The 26,584-nt window shown below is 49.1% G+C and overlaps 1 protein-coding gene and 1 pseudogene across 2 annotated transcripts in view; one reads left to right on the top strand and one right to left on the bottom strand.

The window, feature by feature from the left end:
* Positions 1–1,196, bottom strand: LOC100602767 (annotated as a pseudogene).
* Positions 1,197–9,124: 7,928 nt separating this feature from the next.
* LRRC20 (leucine rich repeat containing 20) overlaps positions 9,125–26,584 on the top strand; it is an 87,684-nt gene continuing 70,224 nt past the window's right edge. The window contains exons 1-2 of one of the 2 annotated variants that reach the window (XM_030798517.1): positions 9,125–9,226; positions 15,169–15,313. In XM_030798517.1, the coding sequence (XP_030654377.1) occupies positions 15,232–15,313 (82 nt within the window). In that variant the 5' untranslated portion in view covers positions 9,125–9,226; positions 15,169–15,231. The remainder of the gene's footprint in view (positions 9,227–15,168; positions 15,314–26,584) is intronic. The other variant, XM_030798518.1, reaches the window with a different exon arrangement.

Here is a 26,584-nt window from a genome sequence, read left to right as displayed (position 1 = left end):
CTAAAGCCTTCCTATACTGTCTTGATGCTTCTTCAGTTTGGAGATTTGTTCTCCTTTAATTTCCATTTTCTTGACTAAACACTCTAGTTCACATTCTATGTCGTCACAGACTGAATGGCTTTCAGTTTCCTTCATTTGTTTCAGTAGTTCTTGGTGCTCCATGCTCATTTGGTTCAGCTCATCTTGCATTGCCATCAAAAGTTCAGATAAATTGTCACAAATGGAAATGGACTTTTCTGAGTCAGGAGGAATAGCCTTACACCAGGAAGTTGTTCTAGAAGGCTTGGGGAGACATCTAGTCTCAGTCACGTTAAAAGGTTTCTGAAGGATATGTAGGTCACGATGTTGCCTCATCTTTTCACCCACAAAAGGCAGTGCTCCAAACTTTGAACAAATTTGCCAAGGTGGTCCTCTCTTTATACATTTAGTTTTCTTTGAAGATTTCTTCTTTTCCTTGGAGTGCCTTAGATTTGAAACTGAAGACATTATAATTTTACTGGTTTCAAGTCCAGTTTGAAGCTCAGAAGCTTTGTCTTGAAATAGCTTACGTTGAGGTTCTTTTTCCTTAAGTTTTTCTTCTAAATGTTTAATCTTGTCCTCAGCAGTTTTCTGAGTTGTTGTAAGTCTAAAACACTCTTTTTCTAAGACATCAAGCTTTTCGAGTTTTGCACACAGCTTCATCTGATCTTGTTCTTTTTCCCTCCGAAGCTGGGCCTGTTGTTCTAGGATCATGTTCTTTTCTCGCTCTACATTGAGAACCATTCTCTTTGTATATTCTAGTTGCTTCTCTAGAAGAGTGCAACGAGACCGGGCTGAGCTTAACTGTATACTTATCTTTTTTCTGCTTTATCAGCTCCTGGTGTGCCAGATTTCTCTCATTTGTTTCATTCTCTCTGTGCTGCTTCTCTGGAGAGAATGTTCAGGTTATCTTCAGCTTGTGTTCTCTCCAGCTCTAAACGATGAATTTTTTCCTGAAGAGTTTTTAAGGCTAAAATAAGAGCTTGGCTATTTGGGCTATGAAGTATCTTAGGAGAGGTAACTTCTAAGTTCGCAGGATGGCAATTCTGAGATGGTTCATTCTGGGTGAATGAGGGAACAAATACTCTTCCTGGAGGTTTATGATAGCTTCCTACTGTACTATGCATTAATTCAGAATCCATTATCAAGCAGATGCTCTCAGTCAGCCCCTGCCACCGCTAACCGTTGGTTCGCGGGCACCCCCCTAAACTGTAATTTCTAATCTTGTAGCTAATTTGTTAGTCCTGCAAAGGCAGACTGGTCCCCGGCAAGAAGGGAGTCTTTTTTTTTTTTTTTAGACAGAGTCTCACTCTGTCACCCAGGCTGGAGTGCAGTGGCATGATCTCGGCTCACCGCAACTTCCGCCCCCTGGGTTCAAGCAATTCTCCTGCCTCAGCCTCCCGAGTAGCTGGGATTACAGGTGTGCACCACCACGCCCGGCTAATTTGTGTATTTTTCAGTAGAGATGGGGTTTCATCATGTCAGTCAGGCTGGTCTTGAACTACTGATCTCGTGATCCACCTGCCTCGGGCTCCCAAAGTGCTGGGATTACAGGCGTGAGCCACCGTGCCCGGCCACAAGAAGGGAGTCTTTTCGGGAAAGGGTTATTATCAATTTTGTTTCAGAGTAAAATCATGAACTGAATTCCTTCCCAAAGTTAGTTCAGCCTACGGCCCAGGCATGAACAAGGACCGCTTAAGGATTAGAAGCAAGAAGATAGTCAGTTAGGTGCGATTTCTTTCACTGTCATAATTTCCTCAGTTATAACTTAGCAAAGGCAGTTTCAAGTATAGATGTCACAACCAGGATTGGATTCTAAAAGACTGACTCTGCCTTTTTTTTTTTTTGAGACAGAGTCTTGCTCTGTCGCCCCAGCTGTAGTGCAGTGGCGTGATCTCTACTCACTGGAGCCTCCACCTCCCAGGTTCAAGCGATTCTCTTGCCTCAGCCTCCCCAGTAGCTGGGACTACAGGCGTGTGCCGCCTCACCTGGCTAATTTTTGTATTTTTAGTAGAGACGGGGTTTCACCAGGTCAGCCAGGCTGGTCTCGAACTCCTGACCTCAAGTGATCCGCCCACCTCGGCCTCCCAAAGTGCTGGGATTACAGGCATGAGCCACCGCGCCCGGCTGACACTACAGTTCTAACACACTCCCAGGTGCTGTTGATGCTGATCGTCTGAGGTCCACACTTTGAGTAGCAAGGGCCTGGTCCAGTAGGAATTCCCTTCTGAATCCTGGCAGGGGTTAAAATAAGATCATATGGACAGGGCAATGCCTCATCAACAGCAGCAGTCTCATCCTGGTGGGCTTTCAGGCACAGTGGCAGGCTAAGGGATGGCATTGGGGACTGACTGTTCTCTCTCAGCCCATGTACACCGACTCCTGGCCACTCCATTTAGGAAAAGCCCCAGCCACAATACCATGGCTTGTGAGTGTCTGGAAAGACCAAAGTGAGGAAGACTTCCTGGTGTTTTTCAGTCCTTTGGAAGCAAACTCTGCTGGTGAGCACAGGTATTTAATATGGGACCTGAACTTGGGCTGGTAGGTGGATACCACACGGCAGTTCTCTCACAAGCAGAGGCCCCCAAGCATCAGTGCACATCAACCACCTGTCCATTCAGTCATTCAGTAAAGATACATGTGTACCCACTACGGGCCAGGCATCACTCCAGGTGCTGGAGACACAGCAGAGACCAAGAAGGACAAAGATCCTTCCTTCATAGGAATTTTATTCTAGCGAGAGTAGACAGACAAGAAGCAATAGATATAAGTAAATTACAGTGTATATTGGAGAAGCACTATAGATAAAGGAAAAGGTGAGCAGGATAAGGGAGATAAAAGTGACAGAAGTGCAATGGGGCAGGCTGCAGTAGGGTGGTTAGGGTAGACCTCGGTTTGAGTAGACTTGAAGGAAATAAGGGAGTTGGCCACGGGAATATCTCGGTGGGTGTGGGGAGCAAATGCAAAGGCCCTGAGATGTAAACACATGTGGGGTGTTGGAGGACCAGCTGGAAGCTAGTGTGTCTGGAGTACGAAAGAGACCACAGAAGTAACAGAGGGCGGATGACTCCAGAACTCGAAGACCATGGTAAGGCCTGGGATTTTATACTGAAATAAGTGGAGAGCCATGGCAGGGCTCGGAGCAGATGAGAGATTTGGGATTTAGAAGGATCCTCTGTGTGCTGCGTGAAGGATGAATAGGGACCTTTTAAGGTGCAGAGGTATGAGTCCTACTTCCAGAGTCTGGTTTAATGGGGCTCATATAGGCCTGGTAATCTACATTTGAGAAAGCTCCCATGATTGGTTCTTTTGGAAATAGTCCATAGATGCAGCACCAGCCCTAGCACAGCTCCAGGTGGCCCATTCACAGTTTTCTACGCAAATGGTGCCTCATGTGATCCACCACCTCGGCCTCCCAAAGTGCTAGGATTACAAGTGTGAGCCACCACACCCAACCAAGGCCCTATTTTTTTTTTTTTTTTTGAGATGGAGTCCCCCTCCATTGCCCAGGCTGGAGTGCAGTGGTGTGATCTCTGCTCACTGCAACCTCTGCCTCCTGGGTTCAAGTGATTCTCGTGCCTCAACCTCCCAAGTAGCCGGGACTACAGGTGCACGCCACCAAACCCAGCTAATTTTTGTAATTTTAGTAGAGACAGGAATTCACCATGTTGGCCAGGCTGGTCTCAAACTCCTGACCTGAAGTGATTCACCTGACTCAGCCTCCCAAAATGCTGGGATTACAGGCATGAGCCACTGGGCCCAGCCCCAAGGCCCTATTTTTAAGGTTACTTTTTATCTATGGCAAATGATACTATTTTCCTCTTGTGGAATGATATAAAATTCCTTTTTAAAAATAAATGTTTTTTTAAGTTAAAAAGTGAGTTGAAGGAAAAATGTAAGTAAATAATACTATGGTGTGTTGGTAAAGCATTTCCTCTAGAAAAAAAAAAGGTCATGATTTGTAGTGTGTGCTGATTTCTATGGTGTAAGTTCTTCCACCATGCCTATTTCTAGTAATCCAGGTGATGGCACTGTACCCAGAGCTGGGAAAAAATGGGCAGAAGGAGCAAGCTCCGAGTCTGCACAAGTGACTCCAGCTCGCCACTAGGTGGGGCTCAGATACAGCAAAAATCAGGAAGGTGGTATGGCAACAACCGAAGCTTGAGAAATGCTTTTTGAGTCACCTTTGATTAGAATCGTATTTTCCATAGCAGAGCACAACTGCCTTGAATTCTTGCTAATTTGACTACTGCTTGCTAATTTTCGTAAATCTGCAGTACCTGGCAGGGTAAGAGGGGTGGGCACCTCTCAACAGGCTGAACCTTCTGGAAGAGGTACTGGGGAACTACTCTTCTGCCTCAGGATGGCAGTGATTTGGAGTGACTTCTAGTTCCTGGCTGCTGGTAGCTCAGCTCCAGGGAGAGGTGCGGCCCCAGCTGGAGGACACAGTGAGAAACAGGATGATGTGTGGGGGCAGGGTCACACCTGTGGAAGGAAGGAACTTCTCGGTTTGTTTTTATTTAAATTTTCCTTCCTCCCTTCCTCCCTCCCTCCCTCCCTTCCTTTTTTTTTTTTTTTTTTTTTTTCTGGGACGGAGTTTTGCTCCTGTCACCCAGGCTTGAGTGCAATGGCCCAATCTGCTCACTGCAACCTCTGCCTCCCGGGCTCAAGTGATTCCCCTGCCTCAGCCTCCCAAGTAGCTGGAATTACAGGTGCCCGCCACCGCGCCCAGCTAATTTTTGTATTTTTAGTAGAGACGGGGTTTCACCATATTGGCCAGGCTTTCTTTTCTTTTCTTTTCTTTGTCTCTCTCTCTCTCTCCCTCCCTTCCTCCCTCCCTCCCTTCCCTCCCTACTTTCTTGCCTTTTTTTTTTTTTTTTGAGATGGAGTTTCACCCTTGTTGCCCAGGCTGGAGTGCAATGGCACAATCTTGGCTTACTGCAACCTCTGCCTCCTGGGTTAAAGCGATTCTCTTGCCTCAGCCTCCCTAGTAGCTGGGATTACAGGCACCCACCACCACGCCCAGCTAATTTTTTCTATTTTTAGTAGAGACGGGGTTTCACTATGTTGGCCAGGCTGGCCTTGAACTCCTGACCTCAGGTGTTCCACCCGCCTCAGCCTCCCAAAGTCCTGGGATTACAGGCATGAGCTACCGCGCCTGGCAAAGGTGATTTTCTTTCAAGAAGTGTGAGATAAGGGCTAATATGAGGAAAATAGAATGGAAAAGGAGAGATTTACGGCTTTATATTGTATTACAGCTACTGCAACAAAGTGCTGCAGGCCAGGTATCTTACCAACAGAAATTCATTGTCTCACAGTTCTGGAGTCTAGAAATCTGAAATCAAGGTATTCGTTGGGTCCTTCTGAGAGCTGTGAGGGAAGGATCTGTTCCAAGCCTTTCTCTTTAGCTTGTAGATGGCCATCCTCTCCCTGTGTCTCTTCACATGATCTTCCCTCTATGCATGTCTGCCTGTATACCAATAACCACTTCTTATAAGGACACCAATCATATTGGATTAGGACCCACCCTAATGACCTCAATTTTAACTTGATTCCTTCTCTAAAGACCCTATCTCCAAATGAGGCCACATTCTGAGGTATTAGGGGTTAGGACTACAACATATCTTTTTTTTTTTTTCTGGTGGATGTGGGGCGGGTGCACAAATTAACCAATTAGCAGGCCTAGAAGTTCTTTGATGAGAAGTAGACTCTATCAGGGTCTTCAGTCACAGGAGTTGAGATGCTGACTCTGTCAATGGGATACTGTCCCTTTTACAAGTGCCCTGAGAATTTATCCTGCCTGGTGAGGGGCAGACCCTTCAGGGAATAACTACAGAACAATTTTGTCTTAGCACAAGAGTTTTCCTATCTGCAAGTAATTTGCACGGATTTCAAACATCTCCAGAGGCTGTGGCCAAGCCCTGGCAAACATCCGAGTCTGTTCAGGGTGTGCAGCTTCTGACTCAGGTGGCCAGGCTTGGACCACCTCACTAAGGGGTCCAGGCCTCTAAAGATGCTCTGGATCTCTTCAGAGGAGACTATTTGTTTGGGGCCAGTTGAGCTTCTTCACTGAGGAGGCTCAGGGGCTTCCCTTGCACAGCCCTACCTCCCTAATTCCCTTACTTGCTGTTCTGAAACTGAAAATGGCCACGAACGGCCTGAGGCTTGTAGATACTAACAGTGAGGGATAATATTTTGCCAATTGACTGCATTGAATGGAGTCAGTAAACATAGTGACTGAAAATCTTACCACTGTTGATAAGTATTTTCTGAGTACCCAATACTTGCTAGGTATTGTGAGAATACTTTTTTTTTTTTTTTTTTGAGACCTGGTCTTCCTCCTGGGCTCCAGGGCTCAAGCTATCCTCCCACCTCAGCCTCCTGAGTAGCTGGGACTACAGGCCCGCACCACCACGCCTGGCTACTTTTGGTATTTTTTGTAGAGATGGGGTTTCACCATGTTGCCAGGCTGCTCTCAAACTCGTGAGCTCAAGTGATCCTCCCACCTCAGCGTCCCAAAGTGCTGGGATTACAGGCGTGAGCCACGGAGCCCAACCCAAGAATACTTATGGAGTCCTGTGACAGATTACAAAATTAGCCCCAACTCTCTGCTCATCCCTGTACTCATATTCTTTGCAATGTGACTTTGCTGCTCCTCCCATCAGGAGATGGAGTCTATTTCTTCACCCTTGAACCTGGGTTGGCCTTGCCATTTGGTTTAGTTGATACAACTGTGGAAGTGGACTAGTGCCGATTTTGAGCCTAGACTTTGAGAGACCTTGCACCATTCCACTCTTGCTCTTGAAGCCCTGCAGCTCCATGTGAACAAATTAGGCTAGCCTGTTAGTAGATGAGATACATGCGACCTACTTGCCTCAGTTGGCAGCTAGCCACTTCTCAGAAGCAGAGCCTTCTGACTGCCTGGCGATGAACCCGTATGCATGAGGGGGTCCAGCTGAGATCAGAACTGCCCAGCTAAGCCCAGCCTCAAATACTGACCCATAAAATCATGAACTAAATAAGTAGTTATTGTTTTAAGCCACATCTAAGTTTTGGGGTGTTTTATTATGCAGGAAACACTGATGAATACAAGCACTGAACATGCGTCAAACTCTGGTATTTGCAATCAGGCAGACTCCCGGGAGTAAAGACTTGTGCAGAGATGATAGAATAATGGGTATAATGCACTAAGTGCTCTGGAGAAGCAAAAACAGTAGGAATAGAAGAGGTGGATTTGAGCTAGGGAGGGATCTTGTCTCTGTGGGGTTAGAGGGTCCAGGATGATCTGCCTGGGACAGGGGACTGGCTGAGGGAAAGCATGAATGTTGGAAACCCCAGGCTGGGGCCATCAGCCAGCAGTATATACTGAGCCCTTGCCATGGGTACAGAAACACTGTACTGGCTGTCTCAGGTCTGCGTATGGACTAGCAGGGGAGAGAAGACATCCACGTATAAAAGTTGGGTAGAAGTGTCATGCTGGTTTTCAGTGAAAACAGAAGTAGCTATGTCTGCTTTGTCCACAGTGGCAAGCAGCATCTCAGCTTGGGCAGAATGGGACTCTACCCATTAGTTATTTATATCTGGTAGTTGGTATATATCTGGCAGGGATGTGGTGTTGATGGGTTGAGAGAGGTCTCCATAGTTTTCCCTGGGAAGGCACAAGGGGTCAGAAAACATGGCTGCTTAAGTATCCACTTGACTGGTAACCCCTTGAGGGCAGAGTCTGTGTCTGATTCATGTCAGTATACCCCAAGACACAGGGCCTTACATATACTAAGCATTCAGTTTCAAAAGACTTAGTTTGGAGATATTTATCATCCTCTACTCTTTATTCCTACTAACCTATTGTAGTTTTTTCCTAGGGCTGTTATAACAAATGGACATAAACTGGGTGGCGTAAAGCAACAGAAGTTTATTCACTTACAGCTCTGGAAGCTATTAAGTCCAAAATCAAGGTGTCTGGAGGGTTAGTTCCTTTTTGGAGGCTCTGAAGGAGGAATTATTCCCTGCCCGTTCCTAGCTTCTGGTCCCTGCTGGCAGTGATTGGCACTCCTGGCCTTGGAAATGCATCAGCTGATCCCTGCCGCCATCACCACCGGTGGTTCTCCCTGTGCGTCTCTTCTGTGTCTCTTCTCTTACAAGGACACCAGTCTCAGTGAATTAGGGGCCCGCCCTACTCCAGCATGACCTTAACTCATTACATCTGCAATGGCCCTACTTCCAAATATCACATTCTGATGAACTTTAACATATTGTTGGGGGTGGAGAGGGCATAAGTAAACCTTTAACATCCATCGAGGCCCAAGGTAATGTGTATTCTTTGACTGCCTAGACCCCCTAGAGGCGGAATTAAATATTCTTTTTTCTTTGAAACAGAGTCTCACTCTGTCCACTCAGGCTGGAGTGCCGATCTCGGCTCACTGCAACCTCCGCCTCCCGGGTTTAAGCGATTCTCCTGCCTCAGCATCCCGAGTAGCTGCGGCTACAGGCGCCCGCCACCACGCCCGGCTAATTTTTGTATTTTTAGTAGAGACGGGGGTTTTGCCATGTGGGCCAGGCTGGTCTCGAACTCCCGACCTCAGGTGATCCGTCTACCTCAGCCTCCCAAAGTGCTGGGATTACAGGCGTGAGCCACCGCGCCCCGCCCTCAAGTCATATTTTATAGATGAGAACATTAGGATTGGAGACGCAGAGCCGAGACACAGGGCCTTGCATATACTAAAAACCTCAATGGGCACCCGAAGTCATCATAGGAAAAGTTCCCTATGCTCCATGTTCACGTGTTTCGAAGTATCCCTGATCTGGCTAATTCAACATCATTCCCTCGAGAAAACCCAATCTGGAGCCCCGGTCCTATAGACCCTGGGATGTACTGCACGTACCACTCTGTATCTCCGCCCTCTCAGGCGTTCTCCCTCTAGAAGCAGCACACAAAGCGGTTACTCCCTGCGGGCGGGAGCGCGCGGGCTGCCCTTCCGCGCGCCACCCCCGCGCGCGCCGCTCCCGCGCTGATTGGCTGCGCGCAGCCCAGGCCCAGCCTGCTCCCGCCGCGGCGCCGGTCCTGGCGCGGGGATTGGCGGAGTGGCCGCGCGCGCAGATCCCGCAGCCCCGCGCGCCCCGCCCCGCCAGCTCGGAACTCGCCTGGGGCGCCGCCGGAGGCGGAGGGAGCGTGACTGCGCTGCGCAGGGCGCTAGGAGGCATTGTCGCCGTAAGTGGAGCCAAAAGCGGCCCGGAGCGGGACCACACGCTTCTTGCCCCGCAAAGTAAACGTAGTCCGAGGTCAAGCGTTGCAGGGGCTGGGGGAGAGAGGGCGAGAAGTGTCCCGATTTTTGCAGCGTCCCCTCCCCTCCCCTCCCCCAGGTCACCCGGTGGAAAAGAGCAGCGGTGCACCAGCGGCGGCTCTGGCGGTGCCAAGGGGCCCGGCATGCGCGGGCTCTTGCTTGCTAACTGCACTTGGATCCCGATGGTTCAGGGGAGTGGGTGCAGAGGTGCCAGGGAATGGGGAGCTCGGAGAAGCGCTCCCGGGCGGGCCTCCATTCCTCGCGGGAGGCGCCCTTGCTTGGAGAGGCTGCTGTGTATTTCGTCCCCGAAGCGACACTTTCGGGGTTTGCTTCCGCTCTGGGGAGCTGCAGACGCCTGCTCTAGAGCGTGCCTCTCGGCCTCCGGGCAGCGTGGGAGCCCCGGGCCCTCTGCGATCACTACCATTCTTCCCTCTGCCAGCTTTATTCTCCCAGTCCCCGCCTGCCGGGCCAGCGGACGAGGTGCCATTGGCTGCAGGCACCGGGGGTGAGGCGGGTCCTGGCACGCGGGGCGGGGGGACCCTTGCCTGGCTACCGCGCGTAGTGCTGGAGGCTCAGTCCGAGGATGCCTAGATGTTAGCGAGGGAGCACGCGCTGAGCTTCCCGAACCCCATGCCACAAAAACAAGGCGCCAGCAGGTCCTGCTCTCGTCCCAGCGGGCTTCTTTCCCTGGGGTGGGAAAGTGGGTCAACTTCGTTCTGATCTGAAGGGGGGTTTGGGACTGTTTCGGTCGCTCCTCACCTCCCCACCCGCTCCCCGGCTTGGCATGGTCCAGAGCCCGGGCTGGAGCCAGCGGAAGGGCCAGCTCGCACACATGGCTCCGGAGGCTCCGGTTGCCCATCCGAGCTGCTGCCAGGCTCTAACGTTCCCAACTGACAACACCAGTAACTAAATATAGGAGCAGATGGTGGGGACGGGCTGTCGCAGCGGCTCCTTTGCAGAGGTCTCCGGACTGCAGATAAGGTAGAGTTATTGATGGTAAGGGCTGGAGTCAGGAGGCCACGTCAGGGTTTAAGCAAAAATCACTCCTCCCCCAGCCAGCCTGAGTCCAGGTGAAACCAGGTTATAGGGACAGGAGGGCTGTATTGCCAGCTCCCCCAAAGCAGGACAACGTTTTTGTCTGGCATTGAATTTATTACATCCAAACTTCCTCTCTACACCTGTTTAATTACCTACTGGTAATGCCTTGGTGTGGGAAACATGTAATGGTTTGCAAAGTCCTTTCCCAAAAGTTACATATCAGTTACTTCCCACAATAATCCAGTGAGGAAGGTGGTATTTCCATTTTACAAATGGGACTGCTCTCAACACTGTTAACTTTGCTAAACTATGGATTTGGCTGCCTTCCTCAAAAAACTTCTCTTAGTTCGCTACACAGAAGCAGAGGACAGCCTTGTAAGAGGGCTGCAGTTCCCTTCCTCAGTAATCTGGGAGCCCATTGTCTCCCTGTCTCTCTCTCTCTCCTGAATCTCTCTGCGCACCTGCTGCTCAGCCCCTGTCCCTTTCCCCTGACCATGCCATGTGCCTTCACACCCCCCTAGGCCTGGCCCTGTAGCCTTACTAGTATCAGGCTCATCCTGCCTCCCAGTGGGAAGCTTGTTCTAGCCCATACCCGGTCTTTGCCCCTTTAATCCCACAGTGGGGGCCTTATGGAAGGTGCCCAGGAGACGTTTGCTGGATTTAAACATTTCACCGGACCAGGATGCTCACTCTGAGGAACGGGGTTGGGGGGTGTGTGGACAGGGCCATGCTTTGAGGATGTAGGCAGTGTGAGTATGAGCTTCCACCCTGTGTTGACGTGTCTCTGGGATTTGGAGTGCTTTCCTTGACAATTTCAAAGGCCTACCCTCTATTGCCTGGGACTGGCTGGGACCAGTAGTGCCAGCTGGCTGGGGTGCCCCAAGCGGCAATCTGGCCCATGTGGGCTGATGGTGTCTGTTTCTCTCTTTTGGGACACTCTGTGACTCTCCACTACCACCATCCCTGCAGATGGCATAGACCAGGTACCCCGAGGAGCCCAGGCCTGTCAGCTGGACTTCATGAAACAATTCTTCCTTGTGGAGGAAGGGGCAGTTTTAGGTGAAGGGAGGATGGCTTCCTAGCTAGTTAATAAGTGTGGTAATTTTAAGCAGCAGGAACCTTTTGGGGGTCCTGAGCACGTTTGTGCTGTACTCAGAGCATCCTCCATCCTCTGGCATAGAAGGAAGGGGCCCTTCTTCCTATTGAATTGCCCTGACACTTAGACTTTACATGTTGTTTCTGTTCCTGTACCTGTGTCCACTCTGACCCACACAATAGGATGTCTGAACTTGCCACCAGTGGTGAAATTTTTAATCTGACTAGTTTTCATCAGTGGTCTAAGGCAAGGGTCCTCAACCCCTGGGCTGTGGATGGCATAGGTCCGTGGTCTGTGAGGAACCAGCTGCACAGCAGGAGGTGAGCATCAGTAAGCATTACCGCCTGAACTCTGCCTGCTGTCAGACCAGCGGCCGCATTAGATTCTCCTAGGAGCCTGAACCCTATTGCGAACTGCGCATTCGATGGATCTAGGTTGTGCACTCCTTATGAGAATCTAATGCCTGATGATCTGAGGTGGAATAGTTTCATTCCTCTCCCACTACAGTGGGAAAAATTGTGTTCCAGGAAACCGAAAAGGTTGGGGACCGCTGGTCTAAGGCACCACCTCCCCCACCTGGTGGCAGCTAGTAGAATTGCAGGCATAGTGCCTGATTGAAAGTATTCAGCCCAGGTGATCCCACCAGGGCTACCCCGACCCTGGGCAGCTTGGTGGCTTCCCTTCCTTTCTCTCTCTGCTGTGAGGCCAGGATTGCTTCAGTGCTGTTCTTCAGAAAGCTCTTCCTCATCAGAATCGCAAGTCAGAGCTGTTTCCCGCATTTCTTTCCCCCTCTTCATTCTTATCTCTCATACCTAGGAGATGCTCAGTAAATGTTTATGATTATTGGTGATGAATTGGAGATGGAGAAAGGAGGGAGCATGGAATGGTGGGAAGAGTCCTAGGCTGGGACTTAGGATACCTAGGTTTTTTGTTTTCGTCTAGCTGATTTGCCTCCCCTCTTGGGTCCTCAGCTTTCCCATTCATAAAGGGGTTAGAACAAGTCACCAAGATGCTAGCAACATGGCTATGATTTAGGCTTGGGGGTACGGTCTTCGAGGCAGCATGGTGAAGTTGTTGGGTCCAGTTTGCCACAGTCCTTTCTATTCCCTTCTGCCCTGCACTGGCTCGCCTTATGCAGATTGGCCACCTGGCACTGTTAGGCATTTGGTTTTTGACCCTTCTCAATTTAGACAGTGTCTTAGATTTGTTGTAAGAGTCTCTTGACCTGTATTCAGATTGGAAACACAAATGATGTCTGTTGATCATCACCATTAGGGGATGCTAACTAAGACCTGTGTTCAGTGTGTGGAGAGAAGCACAGTATAGGTCTATTCCCTGCCCCCAACCTGCCCACAGGCCAACGGGGGAGACAAGTGTTTGTTTGTTTATTTATTTATTTTTGAGACAGAGCTTTGCTCTTGTCGCCCAGGCTGGAGTGCAATGGCATGATCTCGGCTCACTGCAACCTCTGCCTCCTGGGTTCAAGCGATTCTCCTGCCTCAGCCTCCCGAGTAGCTGGGATTACAGGCATGTGCGACCATGCCTGGCTATTTTTTTTTTTTTGAGCCCGAGGTTCACTCTTGTTGCCCAGGCTGGAGTGCAATGGCACAATCTCAGCTCACTGCAACCTCTGCCTCCTGGGTTCAAGTGATTCTTCTGCCTCAGCTTCCCGAGGTGCCTGCCACCATGCCCAGCTAATTTTTGTATTTTTAGTAGAGATGGGGTTTTACCATGTTGGCCAGGCTGGTCTTGCATTCCTGACCTTAGGTGATCTGCCCACCTCGGCCTTCCAAAGTGCTGGGATTACAGGTGTGAGCCACCGCGCCCGACCATTTTTTTTTTTTTTTTTTTGTATTTTTAGTAGAGATGGAGTTTTACCATGTTGGTCAGGCTGGTTTCCAACTCCTGACCTCAAGTGATCCACCCACCTAGGCCTCCTAAAGTGCTGGGATTACAGGTGTGAGTCACTGTGCCCGGCTGACAAGTGTATATTTAAAAGCTCATAAATAATCCAGGTGACTTGTGCTAAGTCATTAAGTGCTACTGAAACTCAGAGGGAGGAGAGAACACTGAGGCAATAAGAGGAGATTTCCTGGAGGTGGAGAGATAGAAATTCCACTCATTCCTCAAAGATGAGTTCCCTCAGTGTTTTGTTCAGACTCACATGAGTATTAGACTGGGGTTATATGCTGCTGTTACATCCACATATGCACTGCTTTATCCTCTTAACTTTTATTGAGTATTTACATGTCCTGGGCTGTAAGCTAGACAGGTATATATATTTTGTTCAATCCTCATATTAACCTAGCAAGTTGAGTATTACTAGATCTCCTATTCACATGAAGAAGAAACAGGCTCAGAGGAGTTAAGAAACTCTCCCAAGGCCTCTCAGCTAATAAATGGGGGAGTTGAGCATTTGACCTGTCTCCAAAATCAGTGTTTTCCCACTGCTCTGTATGTGTGTCTCAAACCTTTAGTGCCAGCCTCTTTAGTGGAAATGCACACACATGCTAAACTCACAGTAACTTCCTGAAGCAGATGGGTGGGCTTGGCCAGCCCTGGCTTGGCCTTGCCTGCCCTGCTTGTCCAGTTGACCACGTGGGAACTTTTTTTGGTGACTGTTAGCTCTTAGCACTGTCCCCATGCCCCTTCTCTCGCCCTTCACCTTCTTCTGCCTTTGGCCATTGGAGTGAGTTCACTGGAGCTTCTTGAGCTGTCTGTGAAGCTGGGACTGGGGTCTGGGGGCAAAGGGGGGTGCTGACCTTGGACTTGAGCTCATTCCTCTCTCCATGGGGTGCTGCTATTTTTATAAAGAAGTGAGCACTGGCTATGGAGCTGGGCTGACCCGATTCTTGCCACTTACTCACTTTGACCTTGGCCAGGTCACCTAGCCCCTCTCTGTGCTCGTTTCCTTCTCTGTAATAAACAGGGAGTTGAGGGTGTTTGCAAGTCCTTATATCTTAAACACCTTATCATTTTGTTTTCCTCACCTTTCTTTCAGCCTCTTTTCCTCTAGTGATCCAATTTCTCTTCTCTCATTTCTATCTCCACCCCCCGGCCCCTGCCCACTTTTCTTGCAGATAAACTCAGCATCAGGCTGATAATCAGGTCTGCAGGCTAGTGCTGTAACCTCTCCTTCCTGCTGGCACATGGGAAAGGAATTCTTAGAGACCACCCACCGCCAGTCCGTGTGTTCTGATGGGCTTACAGGGCTCTGATTTGCCTTCATGTCCCCACTTCCTGTCACGCACAAGGCAGATATGGGTGGGGTGAACAGGGGAGCTGGGGAAATTGTCCTGGGCAGGGTGTGGACAGGGGACCAGCTTAGAGGCTGTGGGATGGAGGGACAGGTGTCTTTCTCCTGCAGTTGGCTGCGCCCTACCTCCTTCCCAATGCCCTGCCTATAGAGTGAATCACAGGCCAGCACACCCCTGAGTCCTCACACCTCCCTGGCTGCTGGCTCAGGCCTGGTCCCCATGTCTGGTGAGGTCACACATGTTGATCCTCCCAGAAAACCAGTAGAACTCAGCTGCCAGACTGGCAGACCAGCTTGTGCAAAGGCCAGGCTGGTTGTGGCCTGAGCTCTCGGCCCTGCAAGAGGAGGTGAGTGGGCTGGGGCCCTCCCTGCAGGCTTCCTGACAGCCTGGGTCCTGGGGGAGAAGGATGCTGGAGGGGGATGCCTGGGTGGGCCCCTGGCTGGCAGGCGGGCACTTCATGGCACTGCGTCTTCCCTAGGCTCAGGCCCTTTTGTGAGCAGCAGACCAGCCTGGGGGCTGGCGGCAGGACACCTGTGTCTGCATGCTGAAGAAGATGGGTGAGGCCGTGGCCAGAGTAGCAAGGAAGGTCAACGAGACGGTGGAGAGCGGCTCTGACACTCTGGGTGAGTGAGGGCAAGGCTTTTCCCAACTTCCCTGGAAGCAGTTGTGAGATCAGCTTAGAAATGAAACAGAGATGAAAGACACAAGCATCAGTGTGCAACCTCATCCTGAGAATAAGTGTTTTGTGGAACTTTCATTGCAACAGTGTGTAATTTGTGTAAGACATTTCTTACTGTGGGTCCTGGTCAAAGAGGTTTGAAAACCACTGAGTGATGGGGCCTGCCTGCTTGTCCTTTGACTGCCGATGACTGAGTGTGTGTGCCCTTGGACCAGGTGAAAATACAGAGCTCGTCCTGGCCAAGTAGCATCTGTGTGCCAGGCCCCGTGCTGGGCGCCTCCTGAATGTTATCTTGTTGAACCTTCACAGGCTCCCTGTGAATGAAGCCAGCTGGGCGTGGCTAGCCTCAGTCATCCCATGAAGAAAGGTGACGGCAAAAGGGGTTTCTTTGAGGTTGCCCAGCTGGGAGACCCCTTTACACTCCACTATTTTTCTTGAATTGTGTCTTATATATTTTTTTGCTTTGAATTGGCCAGGGCACTTTATTGCATCAATTACCCCAAGACTCCCAAGCATTTGGGCAAACTATCCCATTTAATTGAATTCAGCAGATACTTATTGACTATCCACCAAGTGCAAGGGGCAGCAGGGGATACAGTGCAGTTACCTGTGTGTGTGCCTGTGTGTGAGTGCATGTGCCCGAGTGTGTTTGTGTGCGAGTGTGTATGTGCATGTATGTCACCCCTGGAATGCAGGCACCACTGTAGAGGCCTTGGAGCACAGTCCTGCCTTGGGGATGATCTTGCAGATAGGCAGGCAGAATTGGAGTTAGGTACATGGAGAGGAATTTCACAGGCAGGTAGGGGTTGTGTGTGTGTGTGTGTGTGTCTGTCTGTCTGTCTGTCTGTCTCACAAAGGAGCGCTTCCTTCCATGGTAGTTACTGCCTTAGCAAAATCACAGAGACTTTTGGAAAGGCAGTCAGAGGCAGAGAGAGGTGGTCCAGGAAGAGGAGAGACACTCAGCCTTCAGGATGAGCTTGATCACTGCCTCTTCCAGGAAGCCCTCCACCTTCCCTCATCCACCCTTTGCTCCCTTCCTCCTCTGTAGCACCCCTTCAGCATCTGTAGAGCACAGGGACCCTGTGGTTGTTTGCTTCCCCCTGCCCTGCCCCAGAGCCCAGCGCAGTGTCAGGCACTTCGTAAACGTGTGGAAGTGTTTGCTGAGCTTAGCTAAGGCGAGAGGCAGTTCCTCTCTCAGCAGGCTCACTGAAGATCGTCACTGGTGTTAGAGGGGAGCCTTTGGAAGGAGCCTTAAGCTAGTGAGCTGATGACTGTGAGCCCTCAGTGAAGGAATTCCGGAATCCTGTACTGGTCAGTAATATGGTTGTTTAAGGCTCTCTACCACTGAGACTGCGGTTCAGAGCTAGGCTTTGAGTCACATGGGCCTGGATTTGAATCCCTACTCTGCCACCCACTCACCTGGTACTGTAGCAGATTGCTTAACCTCTCAGAGCCTCAGTTTCTTTGTCTATAAAATGGGAATGGTAATTGTGTCTACCTCATCAAGGTAGTTAAGAGTAATTGGAATGTCTGTAAGGTGTTTGGTACATAGGGAGCTCAATAAATGGCAGTTATTATTTTTAATTTTGGCTCATTCCCAAAAGCTGGTGGCGGGACCTAAGCCCTTCCCCTTGCAAATGCACCTTCTACGGGTGTCAGCCAGCCAGGTCTGTGCTGGGTGTTCTTCTCACTGCCTTCCAATGGAGGGTTCAGTGCAAATCGACAGATGTCTGTAGTGAGTAACCTACCCCTGCTTCAAAATGTCACGGGGGTCCGGGCATGGTGGCTCATTCCTGTAATCTCAGCATTTTGGGAGGCCGAAGCAGGTGGGATCACTTGGAGCCAGGAGTTCAAGACCAACCTGGCCAACATACTAAAACATACTAAAAATTCAAAAAATTAGCTGGTGTGGTGGTACACACGTGTAATCCCAGCTACTTGGGAGGCTGAGGCAGGAGAATCACCTGAACTCAGGAGATGGAGGTTGCAGTGAGTCAAGATCTCACCACTGCACCTCCAGCTTGGGTGATGGAGCAAGGTTCCATCTCAAAAAAAAAAAAAAGGAAAAAAAGGTGTCACAGGGGATAGGGACACAGCACCTCCAATTCAGATGTGGCAGGAGTGGAGAGGCCTCAGGGGAGGGAAAACAATTCTCACCAGGGCGTTGGGGAAGCTGCTTAGGGGGTGGGTGGTGTTTGAGAGAGGATGTTTCAGGAGGCAGCGGTGAGGAGACAGGCACTCCAGGCAGTGTCGGGGGTGTGCCTGAGTTGGAGGAGAGGCCCTGCCCAGTTATAGCAGCATTGGGGCAGGTGGTGAGGGATGGTGCCTGGCAGGTGGAGAGCCTGGAAGGCCATGTTGAGGAGCCCCTGAACTTCAACGTCCGTGGACTGGAGATTGCAAGGTCAGGTGGGCAGGTGGGCATTTCTGTGAGCTAAAGAGTGGGCACCCTGCATCAGGTGAAGTGTGCAGGGCAGCTAGGGCAGGGCATGCTGTGACCAGCTCCCTTGCACTGCCTGGGGGCCATACCCACCAAGGAACCCAAGCAGTTCTCTGGCCACCCTGCCAGACCACTGCCATGCCTGGGATTGGAACCTTGATTTCTGGCACCAGAGCCTGGGCCCTGTCTCCACCATGCAGCCCTGGGGTGGGGGCAGATGTTTGGTGATTGCCAAGGTCATGACTGCTGTGAAGCTCTAGTCAAGTTGGGAGAGCCTTTAGCCATGGCAATCTTGCCTGAAGCTCAAGACTTTCATGTGGAGGGGACTGGGTCTTAAAGTTGTGGTGGAATAACAGGGATCCTTTGCATCTGTGCAGTGGCCAGAGAAGAAGCAAAATTTCCAACCTGGCCTTAGTGGGCACCTGTAATCCTGACCCTTAGGAAATGGAGCTGACCAGGCTTTTTTTTTTTTTTTTTTTTTTTTTTTTTTTTTTGATGAGTCTCGCTTTCACCAGGCTGGAGTGCAGTGGCGATCTCGCCACTGCAGGCTCGCCAGGTTCACCATTCTCTCAGCTCCCGTAGTGGGACTACAGGGCCTGCACCTCCCGCTATTTTTTTTTTTTAGAGACGGGTTCACCGTGTTAGCCAGGATGTCTCGATCTCCTGACTTGATCCCCCGCCTCAGCCTCCCAGCTGGATTACGCGGAGCCCCGCCCCCGAGCTGACCAGGCTTATACAATCTAAGGGGGCTGGGTCTAAGCAGTTAGCATGTATTGAGAACCTGCTGTATACTGGTTGCTTGGGGGCTCCCAGGAATGTGTGTAGTAGAGTCCTGGACCTGAGACCAGCCCACCACCCACAAGACAGTCTTCAGAGAGCAGTGACACACAGGCTCCATGCTAAGGTGTGTCGGATGGAACACAGGTTGTCGTAATTCAGAGGTGGGAGATATTGCTGGGTATTGAAGTAGACCTGGAAGGCTTTCTGGAGGAGGTGGTAATTGAATTGAATCATAAAGTAACTCTATATGGTTCTCATGTAAAATAGCTAACAATCTGAAGCATCCAAAACATCCAGCACCAGAAAATTGCTTAAATAAATTTGGTTACAGCTATACAATGCTTTTTTTTTTTTTTTTTTTGAGATGGAGTCGTCTTGCTTGCCCAGGCTGGAGTGCCATGGCACAATCTTGGCTCACTGCAACCTCCCTCTCGCGGGTTCAAGTGATTTTCCTTCAGCCTCCCAAGTAGCTGGGATTACAGGTGTGTGCCACCATGCCTGGCTTATTTTTCTATTTATTATTATTTTTTTTTTAGTAGAGATGGGGTTTTGCCATGTTGGCCAAGCTGGTCTCGAACACCTGGCTTCAAGTGATCCACCTGCCTCAGCCTCCTAAAGTGCTGGGATTGTAGGCGTGAGCCACCGCACCCGGCCTATATGCTATTTATGTAGCATCAACAATGGAGTGTAATATTTCATTGTATGATTGAATAAAGACTGGCACATTCTCGGCCAGGCGCAGTGGCTCATGCCTTTAATCCCAGCACTTTGGGAGGCCGAGGCGGGCGGATCACAAGGTCAAGAGATCAAAACCATCCTGGCTAACATGGTGAAACCCCATCTCTACTAAAAATACAAAAAAATTAGCTGGGCGTGATGGCGGGTGCCTGTAGTCCCAGCTACTCGGGAGGCGGAGGCAGGAGAATGGCGTGAACCTGGGAGGCGGAGCTTGCAGTGAGCTGAGATCGCGCCACTGGACTCCAGCCTGGGCGACAGAGTGAGACTCCATCTCAAAAAAAAAAAAAAAAAAGAGAAGAAGGACTGGCACATTCTCATATATAATGTGAATTGGAAAAAATCAAGAATGCCAAACCGTATGTAGGATAAGGTACGAATTATGTTAAACCTGTGCATATATGTAGGAAAGAAAATGGAAGGAAATAACCAATATGGAAATGGGAGTTAGAAAATACTATTTTGCATTTTCTAAATGTTCTATAATGAACGTATTACTCTTAAAATTAGAGAACAGATTTTAGGGAAAGGACCACCTGCCACTATGGAAATAAAACACACATCTCGACAACAGATGAGAGTTCAGGGGTAGCTCATTCTCAAAGCTGAGGCCCCTGGGAGAGGTACAGGCTTCCCTGGCTTTTCCCGTCCTGCTGGGTTGCCTCCCGGGGTGGTACTCCAGAGCCACAGGTGCTGCTGCAGAGTGGGAGATCCCCTGTAGAGACTGGAATGGAAGAGCTCAGTTACAGGCTTGCTCTCACCTTACTCAGGCAAGTAACCCTGGTAAGCACTTCGCATGCTCCCCAGTGCTCCTGGGGCACCCCTGGCTAGAGCTGGAGCCAGGCCTGCTTCCTCCTGTAACTCGAGGCGAGGATCCCAGCCTTTCTCACTCCACTCCAGGCTTCTCCATCCCCGGAGACGTGGGTTCCTTTCCATTTGGCCCCTGGGAGGCCCTCAGCTTGAGTTGAAGCTGCTTTCCTCCCAGCCTCTCACCCCGCCTCAGCATCATCTTCTAGATGCTTCTAAGGAGCATGCAGAGTTGCAAACTGCCCCTTAGGTAGTCTGCCTCTCCTGAGCCAGGCTCTCTTTCCCTGCCCCTTTTCCATCTGGGCCTCCATGGGTCCTGGATCGCCGAGGGGCCTCAGTCTGACCCCACCCTTCCCTCCAGCCTGTGGTTGTGGGGCCGGGCTTCCCTGCACCCCGCTCCTCTCCGGGTCTTAGGCTCCCGGCTCTGCAGTGTGCATGGGGACTGGCTTTTAAAGAATGATCGTGACGTAGAGGGGCAGGATTTGAAAAGGCCTGAGGCCCGAGACTCTACTACACACATCCCTGGGAGCCCCCAGGCACCTAGTACACAGCAGGTACTCAATACGTGCTAACTGCCTATATTTTTGGTAGAGACCCTGTCTCTACCAAAAATAAAATTTAAAAAATTAGCCAGGTGCAGTGGCACGCGCCTGTAGTGTCAGCTACTTTGTGAGGCTGAGGCGAGAGGACTGCATGACTCCTGGAGGTTGAGGCTGCAGTGAGCCGTGATCGGGCCACTGCACTCCAGCCTGGGCAAGAAAAAGTTCTATTTTAAAAATCGGATATAATATACTCTAGTTTCTCTTCAGATCCAATAAATCTTTTGCTTCTTACTGAAAAAAAAATCTGATTTAAGGAAATAATCTTATTTCTTTCTTATGCTCTATTTTTTATTTCTTTAATCGTTTTAGAAACAAGGTCTTGCCCTGTCACCCAGGCTGGAGTGCAGTGGCTCAATCATAGTTCCCTGCAGCCTTGAATTCCTGGACTCAAGTGATCCTCCCACCTCAGCCTTCCAAGTAGTTGAGACTATAGGCACTTGCTACTACACCGACTAATTTTTAAAATATTTTGTAGAGATGGGGTCTCACTATGTTGCCTAGGCTGTTCTCAAACTCCTGGCCTCAAGCTATCCTCTTGTCTCAGCCTATACTTAGTTTTAAATCTTTACTGCTTTTTCTTTTTTTTGAAATGGAGTCTCACTCTGTCGCCTAGGCTGGAGTGCAGTGGCGTGATCTCGGCTCACTGCAACCTCCACCTCCCGGGTTCAAGCAATTCTCCTGCCTCAGCCTCTCAAGTAGCTGGGGTTACAGGTGCGTACCACCACACCTGGTTAATTTTTAATTTTTGTACTTTTAGTAGAGACAGGGTTTCATCATGTTGGCCAGGATAGTCTTGGACTCCCAGCCTCAAGTGATCCACCCTCCTCAGTCTCCCAAAGTGCTAGGATTACAGGCTTGAGCCATCATGCCTGGCCTGCTTTTTCTATAACAAGACATTCTTGAGGGTTTGAGTCTGTTGTTCCTGCTGACTTTTGCTCACAGTAGGTTATTCTGGGTGGACTTTATATAATAATTTGGACCCTGTGCTCCTGTCTGGTGAACTATCATCCGTGTAATCCTGGGTCACAGGGCTGTGTCCTCTGGAGGGGTCGTGATTGCTTTGGTCAGGTGCCTGTGTGTGACCAGCCTAGAAGCACGTCTTCTGTTAATGTCTCAGCCCTAAGGGCTTCTGTATATGAATTAAGGGCTGTGAATATTCAAACCCTAAGTATGAACGGGTCTGTGATTTCAGAATCTTAGTGGAGATTTTTGTTTTTTAACAATTCAGTGCCCAGGCAAAGACTAAACTGCTTTTCGTCTTATCAGGTAGTAGATTTTTATTATTTTATTATTTTTTATTATCAAGTAGATTTGGCTCATTACAACCTCCACTTCTCGTGTTCAAGCGATTCTCCTGCCTCAGCTATCCCCAAAAATTAGCTGGGCACCTGCCACCACGCCCAGCTAATTTTTGTATATTTAGTAGAGATGGGGTTTCACCATGTTGCCCAGGCTGGTCTCGAACTCCTGACCTCAAGTGATCCACCTGTTTCAGTCTCCCAAAGTGCTGGGATTCAGATTCTCTATTTTTGATCTTTTGGACTTGCTCTTATTAAATGCCAGGCATCGTGGTAAACAGTTTGCTGGTTTTAACTCATTTAATCCCCCATGACAACTCTATGACAAAGGTGATGTTAATACTCCCATTTTACAGATGAGGAAAGAAAGGTGTGAGAAACATCTTTTATCCCGTGTGTGTGGTTTTTTTTTTTTTTTTTTTTTTTTTTTGAGACAGGGTCTTACTCTGTCACCCAGGCGCTGGAGTGCAGTGGCACCATCTCGGCTCACGGCAATCTCTGCCTCCCAGGTTCGAGCATTTTATCTGTGTTTTTAAGTGTTTTGTTGTACAAGGGTATTCAACTTCCCTCCTCTCCTGTTTTGCTTTTGCAGTGGTTTTCCTCTGTTTTATAGCTGCTGGAGCTAGGCTGAGTGTAGGCGACCTGCTGGTGACACAGCTCTTTGGAGTGGGAGCAGAGTTCATAGGTCAGCATAGTGCACAGCCCTGCTTTTCCCCATCCACCCTGCTGCCTGCCCCGAGGGATGGGGGTGGAGTTGAGGAAGAGGGCTGAGAGAACTAAGCGAGGCCAATGATGTGAACCTCCCTCTTCCCGCCTCCTCCCACCCACACACCTGCCTCTCCTCCCGGGTCTTCTTGGAACCACAGTGAGCCCACCCTGTTCCTTGAAAAGGAGGAAAATAAGCAGAGGTGAACATCTACCTTTGTATCTAATATTTACATCATTGTTAGGCTGTCTCGAGTTAAAGAAACGATGGGGACAGCCCCCATGGACTGCTTTCATGGGCAAATGTCCCTCTGTCAGTTCCTTCACTCCTGCAGGATTTTCTAAAGGGTAGGTCCTGGGTAACCAACATCAGGACTGTAGGAGTACTGGTTAAAAATGCAGATTCAGGCCGGGCACGGTAGCTCACACCTGTAATCCTAGAACTTTGGGAGGCTGAGGCGGGCAGATTGCCTGAGCTCAGGAGTTCGAGACCAGCCTGGGCAACACAGTGAAACCCCGTCTCTACTAAAATACAAAAATTTAGCTGGGCGTGGCGGCATGCGCTTGTAGTCCCAGCTACTCAGGAGGCTGAGGCAGGAGAATTGCTTGAACCTGGGAGGCGGAGGTTGCACAGTGAGCTGAGATCGCACTACTACACTCCAGCCTGGGTGACAGAGTGAGACTCAGTCCCTGCTGCCGCCAAAAATAAATAAAAATAAAACCTCAGTTAATTTCAGAAAAAAAAAAAATGCAGATTCGAGCTGGGCGTGGTGGCTGACGGTTGTAATCCTTGTGGTGGGTAGATCACTTGAGGTCAGGAGTTCAACACCAGCCTGGCCAACATGGTGAAACCCGTCTCTACTAAAAATGCAAAAATGGCCGGGTGTGGTGGTTCACTCCTGTAATCCCAGCACTTTAGGAGGCCGAGGCGGGCAGATCACGAAGTCAGGAGATCAAGACAATCCTGGCTAACACAGTGAAACCCCATCTGTACTAAAAATACAAAAAATTAGCTGGGCGTGGTGGTGGGCGCCTGTAGTCCCAGCTACTTGGGAGGCTGAGGCAGGAGGATCACTTGAACCCAGGAGGCGGAGCTTGCAGTAAGCCGAGATCGCGCCATTGTACTCCAGCCTGGGTGACAGAGTGAGACTCCGTCTCAAAAAAAAAAAAAAAGCAAAAATTAGCGAGGCATGATGATGCATGCCTGTAGTCTCAGCTACTTGAGAGGCTGAAGCTGGAGAATCTTCAGCCTGGGAGGTGGAGGTTGCAGTGAGCCAAGACTGTGCCACTGCACTCCAGCACTCCAGCCTGGGTGACAGTGAGATTCCATCTAAAAAAAAAAAAAAAAAAAAAAAAGGCAGATTTATGGGCACTACTCCAGAGCTGTGAAAATAGAATCTCTGAGGGTGGGGGCTGGTAGTGTGGATTTTAGCAAGCCTCCCAGATGATTCTGCCATGCCTTGACCTTATGTATTTTATTGTTATAATTTATATATATATATAAAATTTACCCTTTTTAGTATACAGTTGAGTTCTGACAAACATATGTTTTTATAACCAACCACAACAAGACTCAGAACCTTTTTATCACCTTGTGCTCCCCTGCAGCCAAACCCTCCCCATCCCTGGTACCTGGGAGTCACTGATCTCTTTTCTATCCCTGTGGTTTTGCCTTTTCTAGGATATCATGGAAATGGAATGATAGAGTAAATAAGCTCTTGAGCCTGGCTTCTTTCACTTTAGCATCACGTGTTTGAGATTCATCCATGTTTGGTGGGAATCGGTAGTTCGTTCCTTTCACTGCTGAATAATAGCGTTACATGGTGTGGGTGTTCCATGATCCATTTATCCTTTTATCTGCTGAAGGACATTTGGACTGTTTCCAGTTTTTTAACATCATGAACAAAGCCTGTAAACATTTGCGTACAGGTTTTGCTGTGAAGCAAATTTTTCTTTTTCTTTTTCTTTTCTTTTTTTTTTTTTGAGACAGGGTCTCACTCTTTTGCCCAGGCTAGAGTGCAGTGCAGTGGTATGATCTTGGCTCACTGCAGCCTCCACCCCCTGGCTCAAGCGTCCTCCCACCTCAGCCTCCTGAGTAGCTAGGACTATGTGTGTGCACCACTGTACCTGGCTAATTTTTGTATTTTTTGTAGAGGTGGGGTCTCCCTATGTTGGCGAGGCTGGTCTCAAACTCCTGGGCTCAAGTATTCCTCCTGCCTCAGCCTCCCAAAGTGCTGGGGTTATGGGCACAAACCACGGCATCTGGTCAGTAAAGTTTTCATTTCTCTCAGATAAATACGCAGGAGTAGGATTGCTGGGTTGTATAGTTGTCCCTCCATATCTGTGGGCATTGGTTCTGGGAGCCCCACAGATACCAATATTCAAGGATACTCAAGTCCTTTATATAAAGTGCTATAGTATTTGCATCTAACCTACACACATCCTTTCGTATACTTTAAATCATTTCTAGATTACTTATAGTACATAATACAATGTAAATGCTATGTAAATAGTTGTATTGCTTTTTAAAATTTGTATTATTTATTTATTTTCAAATATTTTCTGTGTTTGGTTGAATTTGTGGGTACAAAACCCACAGGTATAGAGAGCCAACTCTATATATTAAGTGTATGTTTGACTATAAAAAACTGCCACACTCTTTTCCGAAGAGATTAAGAGCTCCAATTCCTTCACATCCTTTTCAACACTTGGTATGGTTTCTAATTGTATACATTCTCTAGGGTGTAATGTATCTCATTGTAGTTTGATTTATTTTTTCTTTTTTTATCGTATTAAGAGGTGTATCATTGTAGTTTTAATTTACAGTTCTCTGATGATGAGTGATGTTGAACATCTTTTATTTTTATTTTATTTTATTTTATTTTTGAGACAGAGTTTCACTTCTTGTCACCCAGGCTGGAGTACAGTGGCACAATCTCAGCTCACTGAAACCTCCGCCTCCCAGGTTCAAGTGATTCTCCTGCCTCAGCCTGCTGAGCAGCTGGGATTACAGGCGCCTGCCACCATGCCTGGTTAATTTTTGTATTTTTAGTAGAGATGGGGTTTCACTATGTTGGCCAGGCTGGTCTTGAACTCCTGACCTCAGGTGATCTGCCTGCCTCGGCCTCCCAAAGTGCTGGGACTACAGGCATGAGCTACATGCCTGGCCGACGTTGTACAACTTTTCATGTGCTTGTTGGCTATCCATTCGTTTTTTTTTTTTTTTTTTTTTTTTGAGATGGAGCCTCGTTCTGTCGCCCAGGCTGGAGTGCAGTGGCACAATCTTGGCTCACTGCAGGCTCCGCCTCTCGGGGTTCACACCATTCTCCTGCCTCAGCCTCCTGAGTAGCTGGGACTACACGCACCCTCCACCTCGCCCAGCTAATTTTTTGTATTTTTAGTAGAGACGGGGTTTCACTGTGTTAGCCAAGATGGTCTCGATCTCCTGACCTCGTGATCCGCCCGCCTTGGCCTCCCAAAGTGCTGGGATTACAGGCGTGAGCCACCGTGCCCGGCGTATCCATTTGTTTTTGATTAAATCTCTATTCAAATCTTTTGCCCATTAAAAAACATTGGGTTTTCTTTCTTTTTAGTTTTGTTTTTTCGAGGTGGGGTCTTGGTATGTTGCCCAGGCTGGAGTGCAGTGCTGTTCACAGGTACAATCATTGCACACTGTAGCCTGGAACTCCTGGGCTCAAGAGATCCTCCTATGTCAGCTTCCAGAGTAGCTGGAACTACAAGTGCGTGCCACCTGCCTGGCTCCATTTTTAATTTTGATGAAATTTAATTTATCGTTTTTTCTTCTATAGATGATACTTTTGGTATTGTATGTGAGAAGTCTTTGCCTAACC

This window comes from Nomascus leucogenys, chromosome 18 (assembly GCF_006542625.1).
Source record: "Nomascus leucogenys isolate Asia chromosome 18, Asia_NLE_v1, whole genome shotgun sequence".
In the NCBI taxonomy this organism is placed as follows: Eukaryota; Metazoa; Chordata; class Mammalia; order Primates; family Hylobatidae; genus Nomascus; species Nomascus leucogenys.
The sequence above is the reverse complement of the archived record's forward strand: the minus strand, read 5'-3'. Positions and strand labels throughout refer to the sequence as shown.